The sequence below is a fragment of the Pempheris klunzingeri genome, chromosome 11 (genome assembly GCF_042242105.1).
Source record: "Pempheris klunzingeri isolate RE-2024b chromosome 11, fPemKlu1.hap1, whole genome shotgun sequence".
NCBI classification, from domain to species: Eukaryota; Metazoa; Chordata; class Actinopteri; order Acropomatiformes; family Pempheridae; genus Pempheris; species Pempheris klunzingeri.
In genome coordinates this window covers 19,520,187-19,534,332 of record NC_092022.1, presented here as the reverse complement: position 1 = coordinate 19,534,332, position 14,146 = coordinate 19,520,187, and the positions used below count along the sequence as shown (strand labels likewise).

The window sequence follows — 14,146 nt, the reverse complement described above, 5'->3', positions numbered from 1 at the left end:
CAGTGAGGCATGGGTTATTGTGTGTAAGTAATGCAGGAACTAATCAAATATTTGATATTCTCCACCCTTTGACATCGTTGTAATTTTGACAACATAGAAAATACATTATATAACATATGTATCATAAACTATATATAATTCAGTGAGTCCAGTAGGAATATCAGCTACGTTTATGTATTGTGATTTAGTCTGATTTAGACTGGGTCACACTTTTTGATAGCTGTTAACCAAAATTTGTGACTTTATAATAGATTGAGTCACACATTTTCATAACTGCATGAAAAGTGTGTCACAATGTCACAGCTAACATTGGTCTTTCTGTATTTGTGAGCCTGTATCTGTGGACTAATTTCCTCCTTTGATAAAGTGTGATAAAGCAGTTATTCAGGCCACAGAATATAATGGATGACAGAATTCGGTGTAACACCGGCCAGCAGGGGTCCTCAGTGCACCGTGTGGTGGTTTTCACTGTGCCTGAGCAGACATAGGCACAACGACACTCTCCTCTTCACTGTTTTAACAACAACAGCGAAGATTGACGTTGTTTTATCTGAACACTTAGATGCAACAAAATGACTGTTAATTACCTCTGTTTAGCGGTCGTTTGGCGTTATTAATTATAAATAAACCGGCCTGCATTCACACAACCGCATGAACCAGCCTCACGAGGATGCGCGCGCGTCTTGGCAACGGAAGTTGACTGTTGTTTCTGCCGATAACTTCCTCAGCCGGAGCTAACACTTACAGCAAACTGTTTTTAAGTAAAATGTCGGCCTGCTGCGTCTCTGGCTGTAAAAATCGGCATTCCTCCAGCAGCAAACTCAAATTTTACAGAATACCGTCAGATTATCGGCCGTTTCAGGCCAACAGGAGACGGTTATGGCTTCGAGCAATCCGACAAGTAAACGGCAGCACCGAGGAGCTGAGAGGAAACGCTCGGGTTTGTAGCGCTCATTTTATATCCGGTAAGATAACTGTGGTTTTATTTTACTACCCACCATAATGACCAGCTGGGTTATTGGTTGAGGTGTAACGTGAGTTGACTATAACTCTGAAAGTGGTGTTTTTGTTAATGTTTTGTAGGGGAAGCGTCCATGGACCACGACAGTCCCGACTTTGTGCCCTCTGTGTTTAACGTTACAAGCACGAAACAGAGCCCGAGTCCCAAGAAAAGAGTGAAAGGGTAAGAAATGAAAAACTAGTGCTGTTAGCTACATATTCTATAACCTGGTTAAGTTAGGGAGTTAATATGTAATCTGCGAGGGCATAGTGGTTACTGTAAAATGCCACTTTGTGTTTCTCATAGTGATAACTCCATAAATTGGGGTTAGCGTTAGCTAGCTAGCAAAACATTAGTACTTTTCTGCAGGGAAAATGGCGGAAGTTGACTGGGAATTACGCGATGTCAACACAATGTTTAGAAGTATATGAAAAGTTTATTTATTAGAAGTATATATGTGTGTATCGTGTTCACGATATGAGTCCTGCTGAAAGCTGCAGTCTTGCGGTATCCACAACATAGGAGGTGAAAATCTTCTGAAAGCTCCGACATGTTCATGTTTTCAGAATTGGAATTTAAAGTTAAATATTCAATAGATGGTGAGCTAATATATTGTAGTTGTATAGTTTTTCTCAGTTATTTTATGTCTGAGGAAAATGTTGATATTGTCAATGGCTCCATAGCTCCTGCATTAACTTTACCCTCTCACCAGTTAGCTTAGTTGTTAGCCTCAGTGGCCTCTAGATGCAGACAGTTTTATATCATAAACTGTGCTAAAGAAGTAGACATGGCTTCTGGGTCTGAAAAGAGAAGCTAATGCAGAAGTGCCCTAAACCTGCATTATTTGTAATGGCCAACAGGGGGCGACTCCACTGGCTCCAAATGACTACTTTTCCTTTGATTTATTACCTCAGTTAACGCTTTCCAAATTAGCTTAGTTGCTCAGTCATTCATTTTATAGATTATGGTCCTGTTTGGAATAAAACAGCTGATAAGACAGGGTATGCATTAGGGCGAAACCAACTTGTGACTAGCCAATCAGACACGGGCCATGCCTTAGCCTAACCAATCAGAGGTGGGAGGAAAACTCATGCATCACTTCTGGCTCCAAAATCAAGATAGTGACAGCCTTTTTAACCAAAAAGGCAATGTCCGAAATGCTAAACTGGAGGCTTCAAAATGGCAGTCCATCTACTAGTGGCGACATAGTATCTTTATCCACTACATTTACCAGTTGACCCTTATCACTTACCGCTATTATATTGAAATAAACAGACATCTTTTATGTTTGGGTCAAATTGAACCCAGAAATTTAAACCTACAAAAAAATTACTGTAATTGACAGTGTTACCTAAGTTTAGTTCTTACCAAGGGGCACATATCAGTCAATCACTATTGGGGGAAAACACCATTAAAAACTATATAACAACTCTGTTTTATTCTTTCTGTCGTTATTTTGATTCTGAACATAATAGGAGAATTAAAACAGTCTCTCTCTGGCCGCGGTGACCTCTGCTCGGTACTGGGTTTGTCTTTGGGTCTCCAGGATTCTGATGGTGATCTGTAAAACAGTTAGCAAATGGTCCAGGGGGTAAAATATTGACCACATCAATGAAATAACCCCCCACTCCTCACCAAATAAAAAAAAAAAAAAAAAAACATTTACACTACTACTATCCACTAATGATATCTATGATGGTTTACAAAGCTAGAATCATTAGTTGCCTTCCTGTTTTTATGTTGTTGGACATAATATGTCATAAAGAAACATGATTCTCCATCATTTATGTGGCCTACATACATATGGCCACTACATTACAGTATCTAGTAGCTAAATGAAATAAATTGAAATAGTTTCCACTTTTTTTTTTCAAAGGCTTTTTGGTCATAGAAAAAAGCGCCGTCGCACAGCCAAGCCAGAACCAGAAGAGCATGCAAATCCACCCAGAGTTGATTTTCCTGTAGCCCTCCAGCCCTTGATTTTGCTGAAGGACATACAGATATCATCAACTCCAACTGCAGAGGTAGAAGCCACTACTTGTTAAGTCTGCATTTATTTTACATTTTTAGAAAACATAAAATCACTATATTTCATTTGATGTCATTGTGTTTTATAAGACATAAAAGTTGACTGTTCTCCTTGTGTGTGTTTTGTAGGAAAGAGGAAAATTGACTAAAGGAACAAAGACTGAAACTAAAACCAAAACATTAAAATTGCAAACAACGTCAAGCCCAAACAAGGCACCACCAGTATCTAAAGCCTTGGCAGACTTCCTAAAAGTAGACAATAGGATACCCATCGTGCTTCTAAAACATGTATTTAAACCCGCTGGAGGGTATCAGTGTGAGCTGTGCAATCAGAACTTCACCACTGTATCACAGCTTGTAAAACATAGACAGCTGCATGAAGAAGAAGAAAGGTCCTTTCTCTGTGAAACTTGTGGCAAACACTTCTCGCATCAGGCAGATGTCACTGAGCACCAGTGTGTCCATGAGCTCTCCTTTCCGTGCAACATTTGCGACCGATCTTTCACTACAAGTCATAACCTCAAACGTCATAAACTGCTACATGTCAAAGACGGCAGGAAGTGCCCCAAGTGTGGCGTACTCTTCTGTCAACGTCATAATCACGTATTATTCCTGCCACAGACCGAGTCTGTGATAGAATCTGAACAGGATTCCTCAATCATTGAGCCAGAAACTATAGGCAGTAAGGTGGTGCCAGAAAACGATCTGCTGGACAAGCCTGAGCCAATCCACACTGCTGACCTGGAGGATGACGCTCAGAGCACCATGACTGTAACACCTTTGCCGACAACTACTGCACAGACTGGTGCACCTGCACCCCCAAACACTGAACCTGTATCCGAGAGCCATAAGCTCCTACCTCCAGTCTTTCACACAAGAGTCTCATCAAAAATCCCTTTGCCGAGGCTGATCAGACCTTTCTCAGTGGCATGTCCGTCCCTGCCACTATCCAAGTGCTCAAGAAACCAAGGTAGCTCATCTAAGCTTAAGCGGCCCCTGCCCGACTACCCTGCAAACTTCCTTCAGCCCCATCTCCCCCAACATCCAGAACTCCCATCCTCACAGCAGATGTTTTCACCTCAGTGCCTCACCTCAGCATTACTAGAGGTTAAAAGAAATTATGAATATATTCTAAGCAAACCAAGAGATGTGAAGAACAAGAAAGTTGTTGTGAAGGAGGAACAATGCGAGCTGCCGCTGATTTCTCCAGATGAGCAAAGGGTTGAGCACAGCAGAATGGAAAGAACTGCTTATGACCTGGAGATTGTGCTCTGATCTTAACAGTGACTAATGGGGGGTGGGGGTGGGGGGGGGTTGAACATGAACATTTGCTTTTATCTTTTAAAAGCAAATGTGAATGACTCCTTTACTTTGTTTCACCACAATTTAACCTCAGTTGCTGAACAGGCCTGTTTTCCCCAGCTGCTGCTGTTTTACATTTCACTTCTACTCATACCAAGGCTTGTATCATGAAGCTAATCTGGTTTAGCACTCTGATATCCTGTAATGAAACTGACTGGACTCGTAATGCTGTTACTTTTATTTAGTGAACATTCTGTATTTAGGGTGCTGTCATTTCTTAATCACTGACAAGGTGAAGTTTGTTCATGTTGGGTAAATGATACTGTTGTGAAGTTTAAGGGGTTTGTGACCTGCAGGTGGCATTTGGACTGCAGGCTGTAGTTTACATTTGTAGTTTGTGAGGGAAGAATCAGTTTAGTCTGTGAGCAAATGCAAATGATATCATCAGTAGTGAACATATCTGAAAAGAAAATTGTCAGAGACTTGTGAATAAGACACTAGTCCTATTCCTGCTGCAGGGCCGCTGCTCTGTAGCTGACACTGACCCCTGAGACCCTGTGAGGGGAGACAAGTCAAACATACTGCATCATATTTATGCTGCTGTGTGCATCTTAGGATGCAGCTGAAGGTTTAAAAACAGCTGTAAGCTTACTGGTAATCCGTGTTTTTAAAATGATTTTATATCATTTTCTATCACTACAGTCGATGGATGACAATTTTATAACAAATGTTTTCATGCAAATGTTTTTTTTGCCTCTAAATCCTGACATTAAAACTCCCTTTAAACCAAATGGAATTGCAAATGCCATGGGGGCATTTCTGTGCCCAAAAAGCTCAAGATTTACAGGCCAAGAAGTGATTTTTCAGATTTGTCCCAATGGGAGGGGTTGGTTAAATTGGCCCAAAACTCTGCTTGTTTGTCTCGGGCCGCCCATCTATCAGTGTGCCATATCGCATTAAAATGTCCGTCTTGTTGTGTAAGCTGCGATACAATCCCATCGCTGGAGAACGACCACAGAACAAATACCAATAAGGTGCCATCACTCTTTATTCATTGGGCTTTCTTGTCACAATATTTGTGGTTCCCAAAGGGGATTCAAGCTGCTACAGCAGCATGGTTCAGAGGTAAGACTGAAAGAGGTCAATAGTGCAACCTACTTACAACCAGGCTGTTTTGTAAAAGCTTTATTTGGTTGCGCCTGCCACGATTGTGTTAGAATAAAGTGAAGAAATGTTTTCTTTGTGTGTGTTTTTAAGCAACAGTATCATTTTCTAATAAAAGTTTCAGCTGTTTGATGATTGAGCGTTATTGATGGTTGATAAATAATTTACTAAGCTTAATAGATCAGGCACAAGCCTTTAATAAGAACTTTGAGTTTCCAGTTTGGGATGACTCTGGCATGTTTTTATTTTCATTTACAACTGCAGACTTGATTGTTAAAAAAAAATGTAATTACTTTTTATTAATTCCATCTAAAAGTGCAGAATTAAAAGTTAATGAGAACTTTTGTCCCTTTAGATTATTAATGCCTTTCAAACCTTCATAATTGCAGACCTATTGGCTTACTAGAAAGTGTGAAACTCATAATAATGACTTTTTAACATTTCTAACTGCAGAATTGGTTAATTATTAAAAAGTAAGATCCATTAACCTTTATCAACGAGGGGTAGACGCAACCAACCACATATTCTGAGTTAATGGCTTATTATTGAATGATGAATCATTACTAAATGAATGTTTAACCATTAGGACATTAATTATAGCTTCTAAACCCTTTAGAGAAGATGGCTTATTGCTACAGTCACATTATTTGCTTGTGTTTTTCTGCAGTTCTAAATTTCATGCAGAGGACATATTTTTTAACTTTCAGTATCACTGTAACAAGAATATAAATTTGAATGTGTGACTAACGAATCCCCTGCAAAGAAAAATTAGGTTACTGATCAGGTGTATTGATTTTATTAGTCATACCCACTGATCATCCCTCCAGAGCCTCTTGTGCCACATCTCTGAGCCAGATGAGAGTTCACTGTCCCCGTCTGTATTCCATCTGCACGCTGTACACGTCCCATTGGTCAGGGGGCACCGGTAATGGTGGGCGATGACTCTGATTGGCCGCTCCAGCTGTCAGTTCGGGCCAGCGACAGCAGTGATTGGCTGACGTGCCCGGGCCCAAGCAGCTGATTGGTTGATGCTTCTCCGCCTGGCTGAATACATGACAGGCAAGTGGTGCTGATGCTGTGACAATGGGAGTCATCCAGATAAGCAGCATCTGGACCGAGCGTGCTTAAAACACAGCGGCAGCACAGACGCTGAACTGACTGTAAAGGGACGGAAAGGCAGCTGGGGAGAAACACGGGGAAGGATCCTCCAGCTGCTGCTCTAAAAGGGTAAGTTTCCCTCTAAAAAAAAAACACACACACACACTGACATGCCCGGGGCCAGTCCGGGTTAGCTGTTTCTGATGTGGGGGCAGGGGATCAGCGCTTAAGTACATTGGCAGTAAAAGTGTAGACCGTGCTGGCTAGGTGAAGCAAGGTTAGCGGTGTTTCCCGCAGAAATGGAAGATGCTTTGCTTCAAGTCTCGCAGCGCTGAACACACTGTACTGGTGATGCAGCGGTTGTAGGAAGGCAGCTGTGAGTCAACTCATCCCCTCGGTCGACTGCATTGCGGAGACAGCATGCCTTGCAGAATTGCATGTGTCTACTATTCTACATACTGGCCTCTTAATAAGTCGTCAGTAGAGACTAACGCAGCGTTAAACAGGCCTGATTCAGCATCTTTATTGTACTATATGCTCCTCATGCAATCTGACTCCTCATCATCACTCCCATGGGTCCAATTTGATGCATTTGTTTACAAAAAAACAAAAAAAATTATAATGAATCAGTGCACATTTAGATAGCAAAAGTGTGCTGAAAAAAATATCACTGAAACTCTTGACAGATATCCCATGGATTTGCACAGATTTGTAGTGCATGCTGGGATTTGAAGTTTGAGGTGATGTCTTTCTGTTGACAGTGACAGAGGGATTAAGTGAGCAGTCTGTGCATGCCTGCATGTGTGCGCATGAGTGCAGTACACATACAGGGTGTGTGTGTACTCGTGTATTATAGCCATATCTATATACAGAGTCATCATTTGTTGCTGCTGTTAAATGCGGTGTTTGGCTTCCTTCTGCTTTTCAAGTCTAGTGATGGGAGCATTCAGCCGCCAGAAGTTTTTCCAGGAGCTTGCTCATGGCTGCCTGCTGCCTACAGCTCAGCAGGGCCTGGAGCAGGTATGGCAGCTGCTGGTTATCTGCCTGCTGTGTCGGCTTCTCTGGATGTTGGGTGAGAGTCCTGTTATTTTGTGCTCACTCGGTGTTATTCATCCCCTCGCCAAGCATCATCTTCACCTGTACTATCCTTTGAACCCTTTCCTCCTACGCCAGGCCTCCCCTCTTTCGTGAAACACCTGGGCACAGTAGCCGGGGGCTTCTACACTCTCTACCTGTTCTTTGAGCTTCATATGATCTGGGTGGTCCTCCTCAGCCTTCTCTGCTACCTCTTCCTCTTCCTGTGCCGCCACTCTACCATTCGAGGCACCTTCCTCTCCATCACTGTGATGATCTACTTGCTGCTGGGGTAAGGGAACACTTCTTATAGGCGGCGTTGTGCAGTGAAGCTGAATTTGCGGCGAGAACTACATCAAACCTGAAACTTTTCTTATCCAATTTCATCAGAGAGCTGCACATGATGGACACCACCAACTGGCACAAGATGAGAGGTAGGCCAGGCAGCATTTGACACATTTCTGTATGTGAATGTTCTAGGCTTGCCTTTATATTCAGCATTGATAATGGCCTTGTGTTGGTATCTAGTGACTATTTAAGTGCTGCCGCTGCTGTCCAGGTTCACAGATGGTGGTTGCCATGAAAGCCATCTCTCTGGCCTTTGATTTGGACAGAGGTGTCGTAGCCAGTGTACCCTCACCCATTGAGTTCATGGGTTATATTTACTTTGTGGGCACAGTCATCTTTGGTCCCTGGATCAGCTTCAACAGCTACAAAGAAGCTTTAGAGGGACGTAAGCTGGTAAGTGTGATGACAGTATCTCTAAAGTATGGAAGAAGGTGGGGGGTGAGGATTATTCAAAAGATTTTTTCCTGAGCCGCTAACTGTTCAAATCTCTGGTTCTTTCTTCTCCTCAGAGCCTTTCATGGCTTCTAAAGGTGTCTGTTAGCTGGGTGAAGAGCCAGGTCTGCCTTGTTATCTCTAACTGTGTGGCACCCTACCTCTTCCCTTATTTCATACCGGTCTATGGAGACAAGCTGCTACGAAGGTGAGAGGAACACACAGATGCTCATAAACAAAATATCAAATATCAAAATATATCAAAATCCCTGTTTATTCTCTGACTTGGATTGCTTATGGTCTATTTCTTCTTCTATTACCTGTTTTGTTTACAGCAAAAAGAGAAGGAAGATCAGGTAATTAAATGTCCACCTCAGTGATTCTGAACATACTTAAAATTGCAGACATGCCCTCCATCTTTTTTTTTTTTTTAAATATTCTTTTAATGCATGCTTTCTTTCTGTTTACAATAAAACATTCATGCGAATGTAATGTGTCATTAACACTAACTGCTACGCCTTCTCTCTTTATTCTCTTGCGTCTCAGAGGGACACCGGCAAAGTATGTGTATTAGTTTTGTGACATTAATTCATTAATCCATTTGATTTAACCCGAAATTGGAGTGTAATGTCTGTTTCCTCTTTTTTTTCATCGCATTAGGTGGTTGCTGGCGTATGAGAACACAATGTCTTTCCACTTCAGCAATTATTTTGTTGGTTATTTGAGCGAGACCACCACTACTCTGGCTGGGGCAGGCTTCACTGAGGAGAAAGACAACCTCAAATGGTCAGAATTGTGTGCACATCATTAAAATAAAAAAACATTTTTCTCTATATTTTTAAACAAACCCTCTCCCTTTTACATTTGGCTTTGTAGGGACATGACCGTGTCCAAGCCACTGAGCATCGAGTTTCCCCGGTCGATGGTGGAGGTGGTAACGTCGTGGAATCAGCCCATGTCTTCCTTTCTGCACACCTGTGAGTTATAACGTTATAACAGTGATTGCTTGATGGCAGCAGCTGTTTAAGCTCTTCGCTCTCATTATGAGCGACACGATGATGGCTCTTTTAAACACTCTCAAGCAAGCCGATGCTCTCATCTCACAGATGTTTTTAAGAGTGCTCTCAAATTTGGGACGTTCTCCGCCGTCATGGTGACATATACTGCCAGCGCTCTTCTGCATGTGAGTATCAAGGGGGAGTGTTACAAAGGCAATTATAGCTCCTAATCTGTGCTGTTGTGTGTCTGGTTCAACAAGTGGACTGTTTTGATTCTGACTCTTGTGTCTGGCAGGGTTTGAGTTTTCATTTGGGTGCAGTACTAATATCTCTTGGGTTCATCACGTACATTGAGCACGGTGAGAGTCTGTCTAATGTTGTCTCTTTTCCGCATTAGAACCTTTCCATTTAGAGAAAGTGCTTAGTTTTGCAGTGATGGTTAATTGCACTCACTATTACACACTGTGTCTGTTCACTGCAGTGCTTGTAATTTACCTCTTATGGTTGGAAATGAACTCTTCCTCTGGCTTCTTTTTAATGCTTTGGTCTTCTTTTGTGTTTCAGTGTTGCGGAAGAGGCTTGCAGCCATTTTCAATGCCTGTGTACTGTCAAAGAAATGTCAGCCAAACTGCACTCACAGGAACAAAAAAGTAATATGCACCATTCTCTTCCTTTCCTGTTTTTTTTGAGAGTTTTATTATCAGTCATTCAAGATTAGCAGTGCACTCTTCAGGTTTGACTGAATATTAAAGTAATAGTTAATGAAAAATCAGGAGACCATTAGCTTCGCAGACCCCCTTGTTTTTCAAGGGGGTTATGTGCTGAACTTTTTCTTGGCTGGGTGCAGTGACTTCCTGACTTCCCCCTGCAGTTTTTATGCTTCATATTGAGAGCACAGACATGAGACTTGCATTGATCTTTCATCTAATTCTCAGTAAGAAAGTGCTTAAGTACATTTCCCTAAATGTCAAACTAGGACTTTTAGGAATAATTCACCTGATGGTTTGCACTCTGAACCTGGGGTCTTTCTGTGCGGAGTTTGCATGTTCTCCACGTGCTTGTGTGGGTTTTCTCCAGGTACTCCGGCTTCCTCCCACAGTCCAAAGACTTGCAGGTTAATTGGTGACTCTAAATTGCCCGTAGGTGTGAGTGAGTGTGAATTGTTGTCTGTCTCTATGTGTCGGCCCTGTGATTGATTGGCGACCAGTCCACATTGTACCCCGCCTCTCACCCAAAGTCAGCTGGGATTGGCTCCAGCCCCCCCATGAACCTTAAGGATAAGCGGTATAGACAATGAATGGATGGATGGATGGATGGATAGTGCAGCTCCAAATGTAACCGATATTTACAGTTTTTACAGTTGTGTATTGCTAATTTGTTTTTATATTGTAAATGCTTAATTTCTTTGTTTAGCTATAGTTGATTTAATTTTATTTTTTCTGTTGTTTGATCATAAAATTTGTGTTTAACTAATGCTTCATGCTGCACAAACAGAAATCTCTATGCCAACCACAGGCATGTTGTACATGTTTTGTGCATATTCTGGTTTTCTTCCAAATATTGTATCTGTGCAAATGGCCATTACACTGGCAATGCTGGCACTTCCTTTTAGAGCAGGAGGTGCTCAAAGGGGGCCGAGGTAGTGGATCTTCTGGCCTGGTTTGCATTCAGAAAAAAATGTGTTCTCTATTTTTACTCTGCATATTTGTAAAATCAAAACCCCTTTTTTATATATATTTATTTATTTATTTATTTATTTTTATTTACCCTATAGCAACAATACTACAATAGTAAACTCAGCAGGCTCAGTATCTGTCTGCATACTCTGTCTGAAATAGTCTAATCACTAAAAAGATATACCAAATGTATTACTAAAGTACTGTGGACTTCAGGCCTTAATGCCAGAAAAAAACACATCTGCAGCAGTTAAAATACAGCAGCCACTGTGGTCAGCCTCGGGCTGTCAGTTGATATATTTTGGGAGTTCACTGGCAAGGTGCCCAGCAAAAATCCCTTATGTTATATTGGTTACACACATCAAGAACAGCAGAGAGGGGGGATAATGATTTATGCCAAGAGGAGGAAGCCTGCATTGCCTGCAACATAGTGCTGATCACAACTTAGGCAATGATATGTTAAAGCCCCTGAAAGTGTGCTTTTAAGCCTTATTACGTACTACTTCTCGATAACACTGAATATTCATTACTAAATGTGCATCTATCTCTGTCTACAGACACCCATACATTTATTTAGCAATCAAACCCTCAGCTAATTTGCTCCAATAAGACTGTGTAAGATGCAGAGAGAATGGGTTTTCAAGATAACAAAGAGAAACACATTTGACAAAGAAAAAGAACTGGATAAAAGAGCCTGAAATACTGATTTAAGGTACCTGTTCTTATGCGATGCCTTGTCTCTCCCTCTGCAGGCGCTATGGGTGTATATGATTAACATCACATTCAGCGCATTGGCAATACTCCACCTGACGTATCTTGGCTCTGTGTTCAACTCCAGTGTGGACTACATGGAGGAGGATGAGGTGAGGTCACAACATGATTAAGAGTTTAGGCGACTATATTTATAGAAGTCAATTTTATTTATGTAGCCCCACATCACAAAATACAAATTTACCTCAAGTGGCATTACAATCCTTGAATCTGGGATGGACAGACATGCAACACATGTTGTGTGCACAGCATAGACCATGTGAAATTACACCCTGTGCTTTGCTACTAAAATGTACACCTCACCATGTGACATGTGAACATGTGAAATGCCACATAGGAATGTAACCTCAGCTGTGGCATTTGTAGTTCAAAGTAGAGTAGAAGTTTACTGTCATATAGTTATTTTTGTGTACAAGTGGTTTAATACTAGTTCTACATCTGTCCAGAAAGTAAAACCAAATGAATTACTAATCCCACTGTTTTGTCTAAATGTTTTTATGAATGGTATGAATAAGGTTTGTGTGTGTGTGCGCATTGTCCCATTGATCTTACATAGTATGTCCTGCCCCCTACAGGACGACATAACCCATCATACCATTCAGAAGTGGTCAGAGCTGAGCTGGACAAGCCACTGGCTCACATTTGGATGTTGGATATTGTACCGCCTCATTCTCTAATAATAAGAGACAGAGATACAAAGAAAGCGAAGGAAGCAATAATGAGATTTGTAAGGCTGGTTCTCCACTTCTGCACTGTGACTTTATTCGGCATCAGACCGAGGAGAACCAAATCAACCTGTGTACAACAATAAACCAACGCGCAGTGTTCAGGTTGCGCCGCATGTTGGCTGGGTAATCTATTATTCTAACCTGCTGGGGACTAGTTTTGATATCCATGAAATGAAAGCCCACTCCTCCCTCCTTTACTCCTTATCGCATCCTTTTTATCTGAGCCGCAGTTGTCGAGCCCTCATGTTGTGACAGCAGTTACCGATGTCTCACTGTGAGTCGCAGTCAATACCTGTCAACATGGTGGAGATCGGCTGCTCCTTTCTGTGGACACATGATAGAGCCCATTATCTAGGTTTCAGCGTAGACTGCAGCAGATGTCCTCCAGATGTGGTTTCCCCTCACCTCAAGTGTTTTACAATTGTATTTTTAGGCTTAAAGGATAAGACTGGTGATAATCTGCGGTTTTCTAATTTTTAACAAATACTCTCTGACTTCCCCATCCCGTGCCATGGCTCGGAGCCCCAAACCCACTCAATGTACTTATGTTTTTAAAAAGGCTGAATCATTTGCCAAAACAGCTGGGCACTGCAGTTTTTAGCAAACGCTTCTCAAAGAAGAGGAAATAGCAAATTTGTTGGGACCTATTTTCAGCAGCGGATTAATACACATTTCATGCTCTCGTGAATACATACAGCAGCAGGACGGTGTATGTGGGACTGACTCAAAATAAACTACAGTGCCCCCGTTCATTGTAAGGAATGAACATGTCACTCCGTGCAGCAGTGTGACTCACTGATACATTTTGGACAGCGATAGAGGTCTATGACACAGAAGAATAAGCCATGTCGGGCTTCGGCGACAGAGATGCTAGCTCCTAGTTGAATGAATTAATTGCTTGGTTTTGGTGGCATTTGTTGGCAATAAGATAAATACAGAATATCACCAGACCTCTCCTTTGATGGAGCATGTTTCTTAATGTGTAAGACAACAAAGAGTTTACTCTTGAATGAAAAGAGCACAGGTTATGGTTATGAGGCATCAATTATAATGACGTCCCCATTTGTGAATTTTAGATAAAGGTGATTGATCAGTTGTGGTGAAATATTCCAATGGTGTTTGTATTTTGTGTTATTTTGATAACTTTCTTTAAATCGTATTCTTTGCTTTTGCCTAGAGAAGGTTGTATTAGTATTTGTGAACGTTTTAAACACTATTTTACTCATCAGAATTGAAAATAAAAGCATAGAATCAGGGTATTTCACACATTACTGTAGGGGGAAAACATTTAAACTTCTCTTCCAGTTTAATATCTAGTGAAATTATACAAAACAAAATATTAAATATTTATTACAAGAATAAGTACAGATTTTTATTACACTGCTGCTTTTAATGATGTATTTAAGTAATTGGTGATCACCTGGCGAGAGAATCAAATGGCCGTCTGTATCAGATTGTGTTCACACTTTGTCTATACCTTTCTTAAACCTAGAAAGTCAAAGGATTTGCTTGTTGACTAAAATGTAG

General features: G+C 41.3%; 2 protein-coding genes across 2 annotated transcripts; both read left to right on the top strand.

Moving 5' to 3' along the window:
* The first annotated feature begins 749 nt into the window (after positions 1–749).
* Positions 750–4,303, top strand: LOC139209314 (uncharacterized). Its single transcript, XM_070838964.1, has 4 exons — positions 750–965; positions 1,084–1,183; positions 2,877–3,024; positions 3,158–4,303. The coding sequence occupies exons 1-4, from the start codon at positions 767–769 to the stop codon at positions 4,301–4,303; spliced, it is 1,593 nt and encodes a 530-aa protein (XP_070695065.1). The 5' UTR covers positions 750–766.
* Positions 4,304–7,528: 3,225 nt separating this feature from the next.
* Positions 7,529–12,568, top strand: LOC139210141 (protein-serine O-palmitoleoyltransferase porcupine-like). The gene is made up of 14 exons (XM_070840124.1): positions 7,529–7,664; positions 7,766–7,958; positions 8,057–8,100; positions 8,226–8,407; positions 8,524–8,654; positions 8,782–8,802; positions 8,993–9,007; positions 9,107–9,232; positions 9,323–9,423; positions 9,553–9,629; positions 9,740–9,803; positions 10,009–10,094; positions 11,873–11,983; positions 12,467–12,568. Exons 1-14 carry the CDS (start codon positions 7,529–7,531, stop codon positions 12,566–12,568), a joined length of 1,389 nt encoding a protein of 462 aa, XP_070696225.1.
* Positions 12,569–14,146: the final 1,578 nt, after the last annotated feature.

Bases quoted from the DNA above. Each gene is read 5' to 3' on its own strand.
- LOC139209314 (XM_070838964.1), top strand. From the start codon at position 767: ATGTCGGCCTGCTGCGTCTCTGGCTGTAAAAATCGGCATTCCTCCAGC. The intron at 1,184-2,876 runs GTAAGAAATGAA...TTTTTTTCAAAG, and splicing joins CCCAAGAAAAGAGTGAAAGG to GCTTTTTGGTCATAGAAAAA. The intron at 3,025-3,157 runs GTAGAAGCCACT...TGTGTTTTGTAG, and splicing joins CATCAACTCCAACTGCAGAG to GAAAGAGGAAAATTGACTAA.
- LOC139210141 (XM_070840124.1), top strand. From the start codon at position 7,529: ATGGGAGCATTCAGCCGCCAGAAGTTTTTCCAGGAGCTTGCTCATGGC. The intron at 9,233-9,322 runs GTCAGAATTGTG...TTGGCTTTGTAG, and splicing joins GAGAAAGACAACCTCAAATG to GGACATGACCGTGTCCAAGC. The intron at 11,984-12,466 runs GTGAGGTCACAA...TGCCCCCTACAG, and splicing joins ACTACATGGAGGAGGATGAG to GACGACATAACCCATCATAC.